At 42.4% G+C, this 21,117-nt stretch overlaps 2 protein-coding genes across 5 annotated transcripts in view; both read right to left on the minus strand.

The window, feature by feature from the left end:
• The window catches only part of arhgap17b (Rho GTPase activating protein 17b), a 74,531-nt gene extending 65,552 nt beyond the window's left edge, over positions 1–8,979 (minus strand). For all 4 annotated transcript variants that reach the window (XM_084071163.1, XM_084071162.1, XM_084071161.1 and 1 more), the window contains exon 1: positions 8,479–8,979. In XM_084071163.1, coding sequence (XP_083927289.1) covers positions 8,479–8,531 — 53 coding nt within the window. In that variant the 5' untranslated portion in view covers positions 8,532–8,979. The remainder of the gene's footprint in view (positions 1–8,478) is intronic.
• Positions 8,980–13,616: 4,637 nt separating this feature from the next.
• The window catches only part of slc5a11 (solute carrier family 5 member 11), a gene marked incomplete at its 3' end in the record, with an annotated part of 34,105 nt that continues 26,604 nt past the window's right edge, over positions 13,617–21,117 (minus strand). The window contains exons 11-14 of the mRNA XM_084070833.1: positions 19,033–19,201; positions 16,743–16,958; positions 15,966–16,182; positions 13,617–13,855 (exon numbers count right to left, since the gene is read on the minus strand). Coding sequence (XP_083926959.1) covers positions 13,617–13,855; positions 15,966–16,182; positions 16,743–16,958; positions 19,033–19,201 — 841 coding nt within the window. The remainder of the gene's footprint in view (positions 13,856–15,965; positions 16,183–16,742; positions 16,959–19,032; positions 19,202–21,117) is intronic.

The following is a 21,117-nucleotide window of genomic DNA, read 5'->3' on the forward strand; positions in this document are numbered from 1 at the left end:
CCATTTTGACCCCACTTTGAGAACCAATGCCCTAGGAGACACGGGGAGAACATGCAAACTCCACACAGAGTAGGCCCGTTCGCCAACCCCACCTAGGGTATGGGCGCTGATGACGCGGAGGAGAAGACACGCCCCAAGTGCCCACAGCGTCCCCGGCGAGAATCGAACCCAGGACCCTCTAACTGTGAGGCGACAGCGCTACCGACTGCGTCACCGTGCACCCCGAACTATCCCTTTAAACCCTATATTAGTTGACCGGAGCTTCACCGAAAATAGCCGATCTACAAGCTCGCAGATGTTTGCCTCAGAATAGGGACGCTAGGATTGATGTGGTACAGGTTATAAAGTACACTAATGAGAAACAGAAGGTACAGGTTGGACGACTACTTTGATGTGCTTCTGGTAGATCTGTGGTGATGAATTTGCATTGATCCTGTTCTGTTGTCTCTTGTAACCCGTCTTGAAGGGCTCGCTGTGGCTCTCCTTCAACATGTTCTATTTTTATAACCGACTGGGTTATTTTGGTCCTATAGCCTCGGGAACCCACCATGCTGATGTTTTTTTTTTTTTTTTGTCCTTATTTAAACGTATGCAGAACAAAACAAGTGCCAGCTAGATGTGTGCCTATTTAAAAGCTCACAACGCATGGCAGCGCGACAAGTTGTGAGCTTATATATCGGCTTGTATATCGTTTTTTTTTTTTTTCAGGCGCAAGACAACAGCGCACAACTGAGTGTGAATCACTCTAATCCAGGGGTCTTCAACAGGGGGTCCGGGACCCCTAGGGGGTTCTCAGAGTTACTACAGGGGGTCCGCCAAATCTTTGTGTGATTTGATTTTTCTTTTTACCTTAACCACTTGAACCCTAGCATCCCTTTTTCTGAGGAAAACTTTAGCCAAAAAATAGCCGATCTACAAGCTCACAACGCCTCGCGCTGCGAGGCGTTGTGAGCTTGTAGATCTGCTATTTTTGGCAAATAGGCATAGGTGTAGAGGAAAAAAAGAGCAGACCACGTAAACAAAAAATGTTGAATCTGAGACACAATTTTATACAATATAGAGGGGTCCCTGCTTCATCTCTCTCTCAGCTAGGGGGTCCTTGGCCTGAAAACGTTGAAGACCCCTGATCTAATCCCTAAACCAAACTTCTAAAAGTCAATTTTCAACGCGCGCGCGCACACACACACACACACACACACACACACACACACACACACACACACACACACACACACACACACACACACACACACACACACACACACACACGTGGATATAATCCTTTATCTTGGCGTTCAGGCTCTGTTACATTTTTCTGCCTGCTCAGCACAATCATACAGCCATCATTAACCATTAAGAGCAGGGAGATAGATATATCATAACAACCCCCCATGGGGAACAGAACCAATAGCAGAGCCAGGTGGTGGTGCTGGGGTGGCGGTGGGAGCAAAAAGACACATACCAACAGTTCAGGGACAAATGACAGCAGGAGGAAGAACATAGTGTTAATTTTGAGACCAAATTTTGATTCAGTTTTAGTCGTAGCCTTTTGAATCAAAATTCCATTTAGTTTTAGTCATATTTTAGTCATCTGAAATGTTTTACCGTTAGTCTAGTTTTTGTCAACTAAATATCATATGTATTTTGCCGGTGCCTTAGATTGCACGCTTGGTTGCATGCTGAAAATAGCCGATCTACAAGCTCACAACGTGTCGCGCTTGTAGATCTGCTATTTTAGTTCTACTGGATCTGTTCTACTGGATCTACTGGATTTAATCGGCTAAATATCATAAGATTGTAGTCGACTAAATCTACAGTTGATTTAGTCGACTACAATTTATTTTTGGCGGGCCGTGATGGCATCGGAATGATTTTCACTTACAGTAGCTGCATGCCGGAAATAGCCGATCTACAAGCTCGCGTTGTGAGCTATTTTCAGTCTGTGACACCAGCGCACACCCATGATGACTTGTCTTAGTTCTTCTGGATCTCTTCTCCACTAGTCCCTCACAAACATTTTAATTGACTAGTTTCTATTCGTTGAGGAAATAGTCAGTATATTTAGTCATCATAGCTCAGTTTTTATTTCTTTTTTATTTTGTTTTCGAAGAAAGGTAGTCGACTGTCATTTTTTGTCACAGTTTTAGTCGACGAAATCAACACTGACACGCGTGCACGCACACACACACACACACACACACACACACACAATTCAATTACACCATAGAGGCTTGTGTGACATCCACAGCCCACTGCTGAGTCAATGTCAACAGAATGGAAATGCTTACTCCACAAATACTCACCCCCCCTCTCTCCCTCTCCCAAACACAGACCTACGTCCACACGTCCCCCCCCCTCCCCTTTCCACCGCAGGGCCCGTCCTTAACCAAAACACTCACCCACACAACATCACACACTGCCTGCGCAATTTAACTCTGAGGGTGTACAAATGTATAGTGGGTCCATTTGTACATGTGTCAAGAGTTTAAATTAGCCCTCTGGATTTTACAGTGAAAGGTTAGAGAGGTGTGGTTTGATTGTGAGACATCCGATAAATGTCTGCAATTTCTCAATAAAAAGGGCAGTCGAGTTTGAGCTCTCCACCATGTAAGACTTGTACAACAGTATGTACTTGACGTGGTTTATGTTGTCATAGTGACGTGGCTGTGGTTTGTTTATGTTGTCATAGTGACGTGGCTGTAGTTTGTTTATGTTGCACGTGGTTTCTAACTGGTGGAAAAAGTACTCACATTGTTTACTACAGCATTTCCTGCCGTATCGATATGGAAGCGTCTCTATCGATACGGTTATCGCCAAAGGAATACGATTATTGCCGTATCGATTAATTGAACCCACCCCTACTGTACTATGAAACTAATCTCTCTGAAGACAGAGTTGTTTAACCAAATGGGTAAAAAAAAAATCGAATCTTTGTGTGATATGATTTCTTTTTTTTTACATTAACCACTAGCATCCCTTTTCTGAGGAGAACTTTAGCCAAAAAATAGCAGATCTACAAGCTCACAACGCCTTGTTGTGAGCTTGTAGATCTGATATTTTTGGCAAAGAGGTATAGGTGTAGTAGAGGGAAAGAGCAGACCAAGTAAAAAAAAAAAAAAAAGTTTAATCTGCAACCCAATTTTATAGAATACAGAGGGGGTCCCTGCTTCATCTCTCTCTCTCAGCCAGGGGGTCCTTGGCCTGAAAACGTTGATGACCCCTGCTGTAGGATGATCAAGTAAAGGGCGTTGATTTATGAAGAAAACCCACAAAAATGTACAAGATAAGAGGTCTCTGCCCCCCGACAGCAGCAACAACAACGATATATAATATTAGTCCTCGTTAAGGAGGAACTGGAGGAATGTTTGGCTTGTTGAGTTCGGGCGGGTGCTTCGGGTGCTTTTGGGTGCTGGGCGGGTGCTTTGCATAGTTACACAGATAGCTATCTGATCTGTAAGCACGCTGTCAGTCTGCACCGACCACGGAGTTTCACAAGGTCTATGGATCTACGGAACATTCTCAGCGATCCAAAGAAGCTCCAGGGAGAAAGAAGCAGCGAGGAGAGCAGAGCTATTCTAATGTATCATTAAAGAGGATTAAAGATAACACCATCCAGGGACGTGCACAGATAGACTCTAGGTGGTGCTAGAGCACCTGCCCTTTGCCCTCTTGACCAGAAGTGCCCTTTTTTTTTTAGTTTACAGCAGGAGTCTTCAACAGGGGGTCCTCAGAGTTACTACAGGCGGTCCACCAAACCTTTATGTGATATGATTTTTCTTTTTACCATAACCACTTGAAACCTAGCATCCCTTTTCTGAGGAGAACTTTAGCCAAAAATAGCCGACAAGCTATTAAATAGCCGACAAGCTCACAACGCCTTGCGCTGCGAGGCGTTGTGGGCTTGTAGATCGGCTATTTTTGGCAAAGAGGTATAGGTGTAGAGGGAAAAAAGAGCAGACCAAGTCAACAAAAAAAAGTATAATTTACTTGAGCACCTGCCCCTCAAAATGTCTGTGCACGCCACTGACACCTTCAGCTACAGAATGCTGTAATGTGAAAATAACGAGCTGCTGGTTGTTGATCCAGATAAGAAAAGCCATCAGGCTTTAACAGCTTTAACCACTTTAAACTTAGTGGTTCTCAAAGTGGGGTCCGGGGTCCTTGAGGGGGTTCCAGGGGGTCCCCCTGCTAAAACATTGTGTTAGGAACCAAATGGACCAGTATTAACCACTTCAGCCCAATATATACATTTCGGCTATTTTCAAATGATGTTTATACATTTGAAAACTTGAAATGGCACATTCTGCATAAAGAGTACTTTTACTTTTGGTACTTTAAGTACATTTTTTTGCCAATACTTTTGTACTTTTACTCAAGTACATTTTGAATTCCGGACTTTTACTTGTAACAGAGTATTTCTATATTGCAGTATTGATACTTTTACTTTTTCCACCACTGGTCATTTCAAGATTATTATCTTTTTTGTATTTTCTTTTTTTTTTTATTGATGCGAGAACAATGGCTTCCATTTCAGCATGGCTAACTTTCCAGGAAGACAGAAGGCTTTAGTTTCCATTAGCCTGGAATCCCACCCAACCGACGATGATGTCATTGGTAGGCACATGGTTTCTTAACTAGTCAACAGCCCACCAATGAGACAGCAGAGTAAGTAGAGACAGAAATGGAGTCATCGACTTTATAATTAGTTAGTGAAGCATTAGTGAATACCACTTACATCAGGATTCTTCAACGTTTTTCAGGCAGGGACCCCCTAGCTGAGAGAGAGATGACACAGGGACCCCCACTACATATCAAATTATGTTGCAGATTCAACTTTTTCATAGATTCCTTAGTTTCATTGTATTTTTCAGACATTTAACCACTTAAACCATCAATACCGAGTAAACTTCACCTTTCTGCTCTTTTTTTCCCTCTACACCACACCTCTTTCCCAAAAATAGCTGATCTACAAGCTCACAATGCTTCCCAGTGTGAGGCGTTGTGAGCTTGTAGATCTGCTATTTTTGGCTAAAGTTCTCCTCAAAATAGGGATGGTAGGGTTCAATTGGTTAATGTGAAAACAATATCCTATCACACAAAGATTTGGCGGACCCCCTGTAGTAACTCTGAGGACCCCCTAGGGGTCCTGGACGCCCTGTTGAATACCCCTGACTTACATGAATACACAGTTGAAAATGGGTGAGGGTGCTATTTGGTATCATTTGTACACTCTGTCAAGACAGAGTAATGGCCTTGTAGTCAAGGCAGTGTTGATTTTGTCGACTAAAACTATGACGAAAAATGTTGGTCGACTACCTTTTTCACTGACGAAAACTAAATAAAAACTAAATAAAAACGTAATAAAAACTAAGCTATGATGACTAAAACTATGACTAAATATATTGACAATTTTGTCAACAAATAAAAACTAGACTAAAATGTTAGTGAGGGACTAGTGGAGAAGAGATCCAGTAGAACTAAAATACTATGCTTTACGCTCAGGTGTTGCGCTCTGAAAATAGCAGATGTACAAGCTCACAACGCGGCGCGCTGCGACACGTTGTGAGCTTGTAGATCGGCTATTTTCAGCATGCAACCAAGTGTAAAATCAGCCATTACGACGCCATCAAGGCACCGCCAACATACATTTTAGTCGACTAAAATCAACTGTAGATTTAGTCGACTAAAACTAGACAAAAACTGAAACGTTTCAGATGACTAAAATATGACTAAAACTAAATGGAATTTTATTGAAAAGACTATGACTAAAACTAAATCAAAATTTGCTGTCAAAATCAACACTGGGTCAAGGCGCATATCACTCCGTCGTGGGTTTGATTTCCGAACTCCCCGTCTCTCTATCCCTGTTTCCTGTAGATCTTCACTGTACTATCCAAATAAAGGCAGAAAAGGCTAAAAAAAATACAAACTGGGGATCCTGGAAATTTGAGAACCACTGATTTAAACCACTTAGTTGACCAGAGTCCCCCAGGGGTCTCTGTACTACTAGGCCCCTTCCTATACACTAAATATCTTTCCCCGAAAACAGCCGATCTACAAGCTCACCATGAGCTTAGATGTGGAATGTTTGCAGAAGTAATAGGGATTCCCAGAATAGGGACGCAAAGGGTCAATAGGCCCCATGGGGTCAGTTGTGACAAGGCAAACATACAAAATGAATAGAGATTGTATACAAACTATTAAGATGTATAAATGAATCCATATGAATTAATAACGTTATTCTAATTGAATGTTGGGTTTCTATGGGTCAGGCAGACATGTAGCACCATTTTGACCTTATACTCTGTCACCTGAACCAGGCTATTTTTCTAGATAAAATAAATTGTATTATCCATCTATAGCAGGGGTCTTCAACAGGGGGTCCGGGACCCCTAGGGGGTCCTCAGAGTTACTAAATATTTGTGTTATGATCATTATTATTTTTTACCTTAACCACTCGAACCCTAATATCACTTTCCTGAGGAGAACTTGAGCCAAAAATAGCAGATCTACAAGCTCACAATGCCTCGCAGCTGCGAGGCATTGTGAGCTTGTAGATCGGCTATTTTTGGCAAAGTGGCGTAGAGGGAAAAAAGAGCAGACCAAGTGAACAAAAAAAGCTTAATCTGAAACACAATTTTATACAATAGAGGGGGTCCCTGCTTCATCTCTCTCTCAGCTAGGGGGTCCTTGGCCTGAAAACGTTGAAGACCCCTGATCTATAGAGAAACTTCCAATTTCCAACGACAGAGAGTTTTGTTTATCCTTGTTTGTCCCCTGTCGCTGAACATGATTTCAGAAAATAATATATTTTTTAAATCTTTTAGGGGTGCAATTTAAGGGTGCTTGGGGTCTTGAGCAAAAAACGCCCATAGGTGGCGCCTAAGGAGGGGGTGCGGCATCTATGTGAGGACAATACGTTTTATGGGGGGGTGGGGGGTGGCTGAAGTTTCCATTTAACTGCTGGTTTTCACAGGCAAACATTAAAATACAAAAAAAAAAGTGAGAAGCCTATTGTTTCACTACCCTGGAAATAAAATCCCTAACGCAGCAAACTTTACCAGGTTGAAAAAAACATGGCATCGGCCACAACAAGGAATATTATAGGCTATTTATATGAAATGACCTTCACTTTCTCAAACTTTAATAAGTACATTCCCCTTCTGGCAGTCAGTTGCGTTAGTAGGCTATATGTGCAGTGCTTTTATTTATAACTTTCTTATCTAATAACGTTTACAGGTAACTGTAGGCTACGTGTTCCCAGTCCAACACCGCCCACAGCAATAGGACAAGACGACACGGGACGATCCAAGACGGTCGTCATGGATGAACTTCAACATACTGTTTGCACTTTCTCCCCTTTTGGTCCGAACATCTACATAAACGTTCAGATTTCGAATATAAAGTGCTAACCCCATGGCCACGGATGTTATAATACTGTACGGGCCGTCAGAAAGTACCCGTATCTTCCGTCTTGTTCAATAAAAAGCATTTTAATCCTATTGGTAGCCATTTTCTCATAGAGTTAAAATGTATCAGAGACTGCAATACACCTCCCAACCGATAGGGTCGAGTGGTTAAACGCGTATGGAGAAAATTCGGAGAAAATGGCCACCTTATCGCATTAAAACGCTTTTTATTGATTAATACAGCAATTACAGGTACTTCTGAGGGCCCAAACATAATTGTAACATCTGTGGCCATGGGGAAAGCACTTTATATTTGAAATCCGAACGTTTATGTAGATGTACGAACAAACAATGAAGAAAGTGCAAACACTATGTTGAAGTTCATCCATGACTGTCGTATAATATAATGACAGTCATGTATCAGGAGGGCTATTCTAGGGACGATACTATATAATAACTTTTTAAAAAAGTGTCCAAAAGATCAGTGAGTGACAACAAACATTTACACGAGAATAAACATGTTGTCACAAGTAGACAGTGGTGTAAAGTAACTAAGTACATTTACTTAAGTACTGTACTTATAAGTACAATTTTGAGGTATTTGTACTTTATTTGAGTATTTTTTATTTCCAATTTCCAATACTTTTACTTCTACTCCACTACATCTCAGAGGCAAACATTGTACTTTTACTCCACTACATTTACTTGAAAACTTTAGTTACTAGTTACTTTTCAGATATAAACTATGATATAATGAAACATGCATTAACCACTTTATCCCTATTTTATACCTAGGTCCTAGGCTATTTGAAAATAGCAGATCTACAAGCTCACAACGCGTCGCCCTTGTGAGCTTGTAGATCTGCTGTTTTCAAATATTTAGTACTTTTACTTTTGGTACTTTATAGTACATTTTGATGCCAATACTTTTGTACTTTTACTCAAGTACAGTTTTTATTCTGGACTTTTACTTGTAACAGAGTATTTTTATATTGCAGTATATTGGTACTTTTACTTAAGTAAAGAATTTGAGTACTTTTTCCACCACTGATTATTTTACAGTTCTTACCTTCCAACTGTCTGGTTGGCGAGCTGTCTCATGCGATTAAACTGTTTCTTCATGTTGTCTCCTCAGTTCCGTACAGAATATTAGATCCAACAGTCCTCCGTACCGGGACCAGTTCCGTACAGTATATTAGATCCAACAGTCCTCCGTACAGGGACCACCAGCACCAACCAACCAACACTCCGTCAAAAGTTTGCGGACCCCCAGAATACAACGTCCAACACAAACCGTGTGTCTCGTCACGTCGCTGCCATTGATTGTAATGTAATGACACGGGAACAAGAAATGACGCTCAACAACACACAACTAACAACAATAAATATAGGTGTTCGTTCGTTCCCATAAGCCACCAGATATGTTCCCTTTAAAATGGATTGTTATTCATCATTTTGAAACGGCCGTTCGTTGTCCTCCTCGCCGTTCTCCTCGTTCTCTCTCCATTCCAACCATTTACATGTGATTATAAAGTGCTTTGGTTTGGTTTGGTTTGAGAGCAACAAGGCTGCTTCAGGACCAGGAAGGAGGAAGTCCTGCCTCTGTTACAGTACTTCCCTGTTATAGTACTGTATGACTGACTGACACAACCCACTGCTGACATGTCATATCTATATCTATATATATAAATATAATATATACACACACACACGCACACACACACACATATATATATATATATATATATATATATATATATATATATATATATATATATATATATATATATATATATATATATATATATATATATATATATATATATATATAATTCTGCTCAAATATTACTCAACTAAGTGCATGCTTTTTAAATGGCTTTTTATTATTATTATTATTATTATTATTATTATTATTATTATTATTATTATTATTATTATTATTATTATTATCATATTAATGCATTGCTGTATTGAAGCTTAGACACTTTCCCAAAACAAATCATGAGTTGTTGAGCTTGTAGATCTGCTATTTTAACTATGTTTGAAATAGGGCTTGTAGTGGTTAATTCATACTGTATACCTTTCCCTTCCTAGATATGTAGTGGAATCAAAAGCACAATAATTGTCTTTGAAATGTATTGGAGGGAAAGTCATAAGTATCCAAAAATACAAATACTCAAATAATAACTCCGATAAGTTACTTAAGTACAGTACTCAATTAAATGTACTTTCTTACTGATCCACCATACTGCCTATTTGTCTCAATTATGCTATCATGGTAAGGACACACAAAGGGATAAATGTTAAAATGTGCATTCATTTAACTCTGAGAAAGCGGTTTTAAGTTACTGATTTACTCCAGTACTGCACATAAGTAAAATATTTTGGTACTTTTAACTTTATTTGACTATTTCAATTTCTTCATGATTATACATCTACTCCTCCATTACATATCAAAGGCAAATATTGTCCCTTTTGTTTTGTGTTATTTGTTTTTAACTGCACTATAATTATTTGACAGCTTTTACTAATTAGGCTATTAATAGACCAATTATTTGTTTACCAACATTGAGACTGGATGCACAGTTGATTTAACCTGACACCGTCAAATGGAAGAAGCTTGCGACACACATGAGATTTCCGGAGGGAGGGGGGGTTTACCAAGCTACAGTTGATTGTGTCATGCAAACAATTCTCAACTTGTTGTTTTGGGGTGCGCTGGTTTCAGCACACCCCAACCCCCTCTTGTGTATTGGCTAGTGGAGCGCGTCCTATAGCGAGACCTGACAGAATAGGTTTCATTTGCAACCATGCAGTATGACGCTTGCAACCAGTGTGACGTCGTCTGTTAAGGCCGTCTATATGCAGATTTAGATTATTAATATCCTACTACAACTTCAACTGTACTGTCAACATGACAGGTTTACAGGTGTTAAAACAAAGTGGCTGAAATAGTTTTTCGTTAGAAGCTCCCATCATTTGCAGTTTTCATGAAAAATGTGTAATTTTTATAGGTTAAGCCAGTTGCTGGCTGACAGTCGCCAGATTCTGTGAGAGAAACAAGCAACCAGGTGTAGGAAAACAAGCCCAAAAGAAGCGACTTTGAACCACATGAGCACTTTAAACACATCAGCCATTTGAAAATAGCAGATCTACAAGCTCACAACGTGTCGCAGTGTGACGCGTTATGAGCTTGTAGATCTGCTATTTTCAAATTCAATCTTGGGGGGAAATTATAATAAGCAGACCTGGCAACACTGGCTGCCAGTGGCTCTCAAATGTTTTTATGTCGACCAAATTAATATGCATTTCAGAAACTAATTTGTGCCAGGGACTCCCATAGAAGATTTGCGTTGCTAAAATGTTGAATATGTGAATATAAAGATATATTCAACATTTTTCAAACATTTTCAAGAGTTTTTTTTTTTTTTAAATGGTAGATCTATATTAACAAAACAAAGGGGGGTGGCAAAAATATGTTACCACTTAAGCTCCATTTATAAAATAGACCCCTATTTATTTATTTATTTGGGTGTCATGTGTTATGACAAATAGCCTACATCAACAAAATAGTGAGATTGTGTTCCAAAAATAAACAATTCTGTCAAGTGACTCTGTGACTTTTTTCACGTCAGTTGATGCTTCATATCCATGTGAGTAAAATCGCAGTTCTTATTATGCCACGATGCTATTGAAACCCTAGAATTTTCAATGGGAAAATAACTGTGATCCAGGGGGATAGTGGCCTCTAGCGGCCGCTAGCTGTAGTGATGTCAGAGACTTCGGCTCTCTATAACTATGTTGCTATAATAGTCAATAAATAGAGGTGTGCGTGTGTGTGGTATGTTATATAGCTACTAATAGAGCTGTGTGTGTGTGTGTGTGTGTGTGTGTGTGTGTGTGTGTGTGTGTGTGTGTGTGTGTGTGTGTGTGTGTGTGTGTGTGTGTGTGTGTGTGTGTGTGTGTGTGTGTGTGTGTGTGTGTGTGTGTGTGTGTGTGTGGTATATTATATAGCTACTAATAGAGCTGTGTATGTGTAACCAAATTTCAGTCAGACAACTCTTGGATAGAATAAATATATTTATTGAGCGTACATATTTATAAGCATATTGGCGTCACGGCTCCGTCTCATTTCATTCATTCCCTGTAAGCATGAATTATATGATAAATGATTTGCCAGCTAGATTTTACAGGGAATGTAATTAAATAGACCGCCCACAGGTGGATGCTGGGGTGGTGGTGGGAGCACAAAAAAACTTCACAGAACAGGGGGGGGGGGGGTATATGTTATATCGTCTCTGTCGGGTGGAAACCTCAAATGTCCAAAACTGTTACTTTTCAGGATTCAAATTCAAAAGCATCAAAAGTAGCAGATCTACAAGCTCAAAACGCGTGGCTTTTTGGAGCCGTGTTTGGAGCTTGTGGATCTGCTACTTTTGATGTTTTTGTGTGAAGCTGTAATGGGATTAAATAAGTAGGACATTAGTTTACGGAGAAAAAAAAGTTAGAATAAGGAGATAATAGGTTTCTGCCCGACAACAGCGATATATCATCCTGTAGTAACGCCCCCCATTATAAATCCTCCTGTCTCTAAAAGAAAAAAGACCCACATGAGAACGGGGTGGGCCGCGTGACATCAGTCAACTATGACATCAGTCAACTATGACATCAGTCACCTATGACATCAGTCAACTATGACGTAGCTATGACGTATAGGACTCCAAATTTGGCAAGGTTTCTGTACGACCCCTCCCCCCCTCCCTTCTAAATTAAACTAAACGTTTTTTTCTAAACGTACTGCAAAACGTGGGGAAAAATGAGTGGAGGTTAGTGATGAGCGGGCCGATCCGTAACCCGCGGGACCCGCGGGTCAACCCACGGCGCAGGTGGGTCGAGTCAGGATTTCAGAGGCAATTATGCGGGCAGCGGGTGAGCGGGTCAGCCGCTCTCACACACAAAAAATAAGAATAAGAATAATAACAATAAAACAGTTTGAATACACTTGGGGTGTATACTTGAAGATTATTTTCCGGCATGATTTTACCGATTTTTTTTTTACCGCGGGTCGCGGGGCGGGTTGAGCCATAGATTTATATATGGGTTCGCGGGGTGGGTTGAGGCGGGTTGGGTTCCGTGGCGGGGCGGGGCGGGTCATGAAAAAACCCGACCCGCACATCACTAGTGGAGGTACTTCTGTGGTCTACTGGCAGTGTGTGCACAAGAACACACACACACACACACACACACACACACACACACACACACACACACACACACACACACACACACACACACACACACACACACACACACACACACACACACACCACAGGGAGCTCCACTGATCTCATTCCCCCCAGATTCGGTACAAACATGGGGACGAATTAATTCTACCATCAAAATGTGGAACACCCTACCACCACCACCACCAGCCATCAAAAACGCCATAAAAAACAACACCTGCAATTAACAACTGGTCCTAGACAAGTCTTCTAGCTTGCCAAAAGAAATGACCCCCCCCACTGTTTTTCTGTAAATATACTTGTACTGCTCCTAGTATTGATGATTTATTGTATAGTAGTTTATGTCTTGATGGATTGAATACATAGGAAATAAATTTGTGTTATCCTTTTAGCATTATTGTATAACTGTACATCTGTACTTAACACTTGCAAAGTGTTAATAAAGTATTCAGTCAATAAAAAAAACAAAAACAGGCCCTCTTATAGATGGATAGACTGTTGCAGACATAGATATAGAAACTTAGATCTCATTGGCCACTGCAGTTCACTGGAGTGACCTGTATCTCGAGCGCCATTTTGGGGAAGGCAAGCTTCCTGACCACTGGCCAATCACAGCGCGTCCTTTCCGGGACTTGTCAGTACCTAGTTGTATAACAAAAATATCCCGTTATATTTTCATACAACTAGACTATGCCAAGTCCTGGAAAAGACGTGCTGTGATTGGCCAGTGATTGGCCAGTGATTGGCCAGTAGTATGCAGAAGCTTGCCTTCTCCAAAATGGCGCCACCTTTATATGTCTATGGTTGCAGAGCCCCACTGTAAAAAAAAAAAAAAAAAAGCTGCTCTCTATCGCCACCTTCCCCTAGTGGCTAAACTATGCAACTACCCCACCCACAATATACATAGGCCTACAGTATAACTGCTAATGGTCACTGTTTAACGGCTGTGTTTGGTCGCTGGTGGTCAAGCCCAGTAAGCGATGATGAAGACGGATATGGAGAGGCTGATGATGAGGTTGGCGTTGACCAGGTGTCTCAGACACGGCTCCTCCTCCAGGGAGTTAATGGCGACCTCGGGAGGAGGCGGAGGGGGAGGGGCTCCTCCGTCGCCATCCCTCCGCCGCTCCATCCCACACAGCCAGTAGAGGGCAGCGCTACACTTGGATTGGCTTTGGACACCGTCGGACACAGAGGAGGCGGAGTCTATTAGATGGAGGAAGAAAATGGTTAGGAAAATACAAGGTTCCCTCGCACTCCTAGGCCACAGTTCCGGCTGCAACGTTAACCCAGGCTTTTTTTCTTTTGAAAAAAAAAATATATTATATCCACCTGTTTCCTAGGCTTTTCCAACAGGAAGTGGAAAACACACAGCCAAGAAACAGGTGGATAGAACAGAGGTCTTCAGCAGGGGGTCCGGGACCCCTAGGGGGTCCTCAGAGTTACTACAGGGGGTCCGGTAAAGAATATTTTTAGAATTATTTATTTAATATTGTGCAGTAATAATCAGTAATAATACATGTCTATATTTGTCTCAAAACCTTAGCATGCCATACAGTTGCAAATTAAATAAATATGATTTCAAGAAATTAAAACTAACATTGAATAGCCTAACAAACGGCAATATAATGTTTGCAGTTCAGGCCTGGAATTTCGTCATTTTAGGGGCAAGGCCACTTGGCCTTTGGTGTTGTAATTTTGGCTATTTGCACGATTTTAAATTGTTTTAAATAATAATGAAAAAAGGAACATACAAGATTTCCAACGATAATATATAGCCACTATATGGTTCTGTATCAGTATATGAGTCAGTTTTTGCAGATTTCATTCTAATTTGGCTACTATGCCTGCATATGAATTTCATGGGCCTGTTGGTCACCCTGGCTTGGCGGAGATATGCCCTGTTGCGCACTCTCCGCACAGCAACAGCAGGTGAAAGCAATTCACTTAAACGAGGGCTGTATTGTGCACCAAAAAACGGACTAAAACTGTCACACGCACACACACACACACACACACACACACACACACACACACACACACACACACACACACACACACACACACACACACACACAGTCAAGCGTTCACAGCTGGTGTTAATTATTTTGCGCTGCGCAAGCTCTTAACTATCACTGGTTATCCATGTCACACCCTCTGACAAGTGGATTCTAGTTTTCAAGATTAGAACAGCAACACTGGTTACAAAGTGGGGGGAGGTGGGGGTGCGGGGAGGAATGCAGCCCTCTCTTTACTCCTCCAGATGAAAGACGCAATTGACATATACTTCTCCATACAGCGGTGTTTTACCGGATTTGTGATGCGTTCTCTCAGGTAGAGTTCAATGGTGATGGTCCTCTGTATGTTAATGACCTTGGCTGTGGCTTCACGGCTTGGTCATTGTTCTGACATAACAAGTTTGTCCAGTATTCAATCCCCAGGCAGGCGCTGGGCCTTTTTTTCTAACTTTTTTTTTCTCTCTCGTTTTTTTTTCCATTAGAGGTAGTATTAAATGCCGTTTTTTCAAATCACCTTGCGGGCCAGATTTGACGACGTCGCGGGCCGGAATTGGCCCGCGAAACACCAGTTTGCCACCCCTGGTTTAGAGCATGGTTAAATGTCTGGAAATACACATGGAAAGTGATAGTGCTGTGAAACAAGTCTATGAAGCTGCCTATGAAATCTATGAAAAAAAGGAAAATGTACACAATATATAATGGGGGGTCCCTGCTTTCTCCCTCTTTCAGCCAAGGGGTCCTTGGCCTGAAAACGTTGAAGACCCCTGATATAGAATATAGAATATCTATAGAAAGGTCCAGTGGCGTGCACAGACATTTTGAGGGGCAGGTGCTCAAGTAAATTGTACTTTTTTTTGTTGACTTGGTCTGCTCTTTTTCCCTCTACACCTATACCTCTTTGCCAAAAATAGCCGATCTACAAGCCCACACCGCCTCACAGCGCGAGGCGTTGTGGGCTTGTAGATCTGCTATTTTTGGCTAAAGTTCTCCTCAGAAAAGGGATGCTAGGTTTCGAGTGTTTTTATGGTAAAAAGAAAAATCATATCACATAAAGAATTGGCGGACCCCCTGTAGTAACTCTGAGGACCCCCTAGGGGTCCCGGACCCCCTGTTGAAGACCCCTGCTGTAAACTGGGAAAAAAAAAGTTTTTTCTTTTTTTCAAAAGGGCACTTCTGGTCAAGAGGGCAAAGGGCAGGTGCTCTAGCACCACCTAGAGTCTATCTGTGCACGTCCCTGGGGACACCAGGCTGAAAGTGGACAGTGGTAAAAGAGAGTGGAAAAGCAGAGACACACCCACCTGTGCTCTGACGGTGTTGTGTTGTTGTTGTTGTTGTTGTTGTTGTTGTTGTTGTATCGTTCCGTCCCTGTTCCGTCTTGTCTCCGGCGCTCTGCGTGGGTCTTTCTCCTGACGCCTCCACGTCCTCCTCCTCCACCACCGTGAAGACCTCCTCCAGCTTCTCCTTGGGTTTCTCCTCCACGGCGTCCAGCCTGGTGAACCAGGTCAGACGGCTGACCTGCAGCGCGGTGGAAAAAGTACTGAAATGTTTTACTCAAGTAAAAGTATCAATACTGGCTGCAATGTAGATATACTCTGTTACAAGCAGAAGTCCCGTGTTAAAAATGTACTTGAGTACAAAAGTATTGGTATCAAAATATACTTAAAGTACTCATTATGCAGAAGTTATCATTATGTCTAAAATGTTTTAAAAATATTTTGAAAATAGCAGATCTACAAGCGTCGCATTGCGACGTGTTGTGAGCTTGTAGATCGCCTATTTTCAAATAGCCGAAGTTTAAGGGCTGAAATGGTTGATGCATGTTTTGTAATAATAATCAAAATCTACAAAGTAACTAGTAACTGAGGTTTTCAAATAAAATTGCAATATTTGCCTCTGAAATGTAGTGGAGTAGAAGTAGAAGTACTGAAAATTGGAAGTACTCCAGTAAAGTAAAAAAAAAAAAACTCGAAATTGTACTTATATAAGTACAGTACTTGAGTAAATGTACTTAGTTACTTTACACCACTGCGAGCTACAGTATACCTTTCTGCTGCTGCGGTGCTCGATCAGCTCACCTGTTCAGGGCGTGGCTTCTCCGTGGCCAGACTGACCGCCACCACCACGGCGAGCGTGAGGAAGGACAGCATGGTGGAGAAGTACAGGTAGTGCACGCCGCTCACCACCTCCGGCCGGCTGTCCTCCTGGTAGCACAGCGGCGTCGGGTACACGAAGTCCAGCACCATGCGGACGCAGCCCACCGGCAGGCCGAGGGCCAGGCCCCAGAAAGCACCCTGCATTGGATGGATGGAGGATACAGATGTGCCACTTCAAAACTTCACACGTTACTGTTCTTTCCCTGAAAGTCCCCTGAAAATGCATTTTTTTCCTCCCTGTTCTGCCCTTAAAAATACACTTTTTTGCCCCTGAAAAGAAGTTGTCACTACACACCCCCGTTTTTCCCTTCAACAGACATCCATATACATGAGAACAAAAGAATGTGTGTTGAAGAAGGTGTCAGACTCATTATGAGGCGAAAGGTGATTTGAAGAGGTCCTTGACCAGTTGCTCAAATTAATTAGCATCATAAAAGCAGTGATCATCAAAATAATTCAGCATTTTAAATGCCCTTCTTTGTCCCTCTTATTGCCCTGGGAATCCCCTGAAAATGTACTGTCTTGGCGATGGCAGGACATTTGAAGTTTTGAAATGGCTCATCTGTATATAGCAGTGTTGATTTTGACAGCACATTCTGATTCAGTTTTAGTCATAGTCCTTTGAATCAAATTCCATTTAGTTTTTAGTCATATTTTAGTCATCTGAAATGTTTTAGTTTTTGTATAGTTTCAGTCGACTAAATATCATACGATTTTAGTCGACTAAATCTACAGTTGATTTGGTCGACTAAAATGTATGTTGGCGGCGCCTTGGTGGCGTCGTAATGGCTGATTTTACACTTGGTTGCGTGCTGAAAATAGCAGATCTACAAGCTCACAACGCGTCGCGATGCGACGCGTTGTGAGCTTGTAGATCTGCTATTTTCAGAGTGTGACACCCGAGCGCAACCAAACATAAAATTACTTGTCTTTTAGTTCTACTGGATCTCTTCTCCACTAGATCCCTCACTAACATTTTAGTCTAGTTTTTATTTGTTGACGAAATAGGAACACGTTACTCCAACCAGTTCCTTTCCCCTCCATCAGGTGCCCCGGCTGACCAGGGGGAGGCAGAAAAGACACCAGGATTACTGCATGTTTTTTGTGAAGGTACCTACCCTAGGGCATTGGTTCTCAAAGTTGGGTCCGGGGACCCCCAGGGGTCCTTGAGGGAGTTCCAGGGGGTCCCCAGCTAAATGATAGATTAGGCACCAAATGAACCCTTATGGGTCTGTAACTCTGAGTTAAATTGACATATATTTTACAATATAAATTGCGGTCCAAGTGATAGAAATGGCATTAAATGGGGATCTGTAGCCCTGATGCATGTCAAACTGGTGATCCTTGAAATTAAAATAGTTGAGAATCACTGCTAGAGCCGTAAAAATCTTCTCTTATGGGGGTCCCTGGCTTATCTTTTGAAATGGGGGTCCGCCGGCTAATAAGTGTCAATTTGGGGGTCCTTGACATGAAAAAGTTTGAGAACCACTGCCCTAGGGGACACGGGGGAGAACACGCAAACTCCACACAGAAAGGCCCTTGCGCCAACCCCACCTAGTAGTGATGAGCGGGTCGGGTTTTTTCATGACCCGCCGCGCCCCGCCCCGCGACGGAACCCAACCCGCCTCAACCCGCCCCGCGAACCCATAAATAAATCTATGGCTCAACCCGCCCCGCGACCCGCGATTTTTTTTAAATTCTGTAAAATCATGGTTAGAAAATAATCCCCAAGTATTTCCAAACTGTTTTATTCTTATTATTCTTATTCTTATTAGGAATAAAGACAAAACAAGAGCATGTGATTATTTTTATTTTTTTTGCGTGTGAGAGCGGCTGACCCGCTCACCCACAGCCCGCATAATTGCCTCTGACATTCTGACTCGACCCACCCGCGCCGCGGGTTGACCCGCGGGTCCCGCGGGTTACGGGTCGACCCGCTCATCACTACCACCTAGGGTATCGGTACTGAAGGAGAGAACACGGCCCCAGCGCCCCCACAGCATCCCCGGCGTGAATCGAACCCAGGACCTTCTAGCGGTGAGGCGACAGCGCAACCGTACCCCTCAGATAAAAAACCCCCTCAGAAAATATTACCGAGATAAAACTCGGTAATTTTTGGCTAAATATCCCCCACGCATTCCCAGAATTTGAACGCTGGGGTTCAAAGTAGTCGAAAAAGAGAAAACCAAAGAAAACGCTAGAGGGAGCTTGCCTTCTCATTGGTCCTCGTCCAGAAGCATCCCATCAGGAACACGATGGAGACGGGGGGCTGCAGGTAGGTGCTGATGGACTGTATGTAGATGAAGAGCTGCCCCCCCTGGCTGGCCTGGACCACCGGGATCCACGCCACCGACACCACCACCAGCACCAGCACAAACACCCTGCAGCACGCACACGAACACGCACACACACGCACGCGCACACGCACACGCACACACACAGACACAGACACACGCACGCACGCACGCACGCACACGCGCACGCACACGCACACGCACACACACACGCACGCACGCACGCACGCACGCACGCACGCACGCACGCACGCACACGCACACACACACACACACACACACACACACACACAGTGGTGTGGGAGAAAGTACTCAAATGTTTTAATTAAGTAAAAGTATCGATACTGGAAAAAAATGGAAATATATATACTCTGTTACAAGTAAAAGTCCGGAATTCAAAATGTACTTGAGTAAAAGTACAAAAGTATTGGCATCAAAATGTACTTAAAGTACCGAAAGTAAAAGTACTCATTAAGGAGAAATGTCCCATTTCAAGTAGGGCTGTGAATCTCCTGCTATCTCACGATATTTTTCTACAACTCCTAACATAGGAGTGGACGGGAAGCGCCATTTTTTGGGGGATGACATCACATCCGTCCATTCCTTCTCTCATAGTCAAGGGATCATTTCTAAGTTGCGTTAGAGCACCCTCTTATGTTTTTTTTTCTTTTCAGAAAACATTCTTTCAAATCCAACACTTTCAAACCAACGTCCTCGGCAGGCAATGTGTTAAGACGCACAAAATAGGGCCCTGAACAGTGTTGCCAGATTCTGTGAGAGAAACAAGCAACCAGGTCTAGGAAAACCAGCCCCAAAATAAGCCACTATGGGGCCACATGAGCACTTTAACATATACATCAGCTATTTGAAAATAGCAGATCTACAAGCTCACAACGCGTCACGACGCGTTGTGAGCTTATATTTTCAAATAAAATCTTGCGGGGAAATTATAATAAGCAGATCTGGCAACCCTGGCCCTGAAACGCTTAACTGCAGTGCTGCCTCTGGGCGACTGATTTCCCCCCCATGGAAGCAATAACGGTATCTATCTATCTATCTATGTCCTGTTCTAGGAGGAAACACGTGCAGGTCAAGTTTAAAATAAGAATTGAATGGAATAAATGTCAATACCAGGCAACTGAAAAACACATTTTCTCAATGGCAGTGGATGGAGAGAGGGGATTTCTGTCCAAGCAACAGCAACCAATGGCCACGAAGAGGGGTGGGACCACGGGCGGGACTTGACAAAGGGTCAATTTGTTGTGCACACTGCCAGCAGGCCAATAAACCATATTCACACGGCGGCCATATTGCCATTAAAGGGATTGTAGGCGAGTTCAGACATAATCAAAGAAAAAAACTGTTGTCAAACACCGCCCCTCCAGCAGTTCGTTTCCCCGACCACCAGGGGGTGACGCAGGGGGGACTTCTAAATGGGCCATGCCCAAAATAGGTTGCTTTATTGGGATACAATTCGCGGAACTGCACGAACCTTCCGGTTCTCTGAATTTTTATTTTCAAATAGGCTCTTTCATGATAAATTGACCACATATATGAAGTTAAACAACTAAATTCTATCCACACGCTATCTTAAATGTTAATTCTGTGCCTCAAAAAAAAGTAAAAAGTTCACACGGGCACGGACGCGCACATGCGTGCGTTAATTTACGTCCCGACAAACATAACATAAACATAAACAGTAGGGAAAATACGGATTTCAGAAAGAGGACTGTGTTTCAATGCAGGAAAACACCCCAGCATCATTATATAGTGGCTGATAGAGGGGAGAAATTGCAATATATATATATATATATATAAATATTTTTTAAATTTAGGCTTAATGTTGCCTACAATCCCTTTAAGTCAATGAAATGCCACCCCAGTTGCCACAGCAACGCAACGTTAAATTCCAAAATGGCCGCCGTGTGAATATGGACTATTATGTACCTCTCCGCATCAGAGTACGTCTGATCCAATCAGAGTATATTGATATTGCCCGAATA

Source organism: Gymnoscopelus microlampas (assembly GCF_963454915.1).
Source record: "Gymnoscopelus microlampas genome assembly, chromosome: 11".
NCBI lineage: Eukaryota > Metazoa > Chordata > Actinopteri > Myctophiformes > Myctophidae > Gymnoscopelus > Gymnoscopelus microlampas.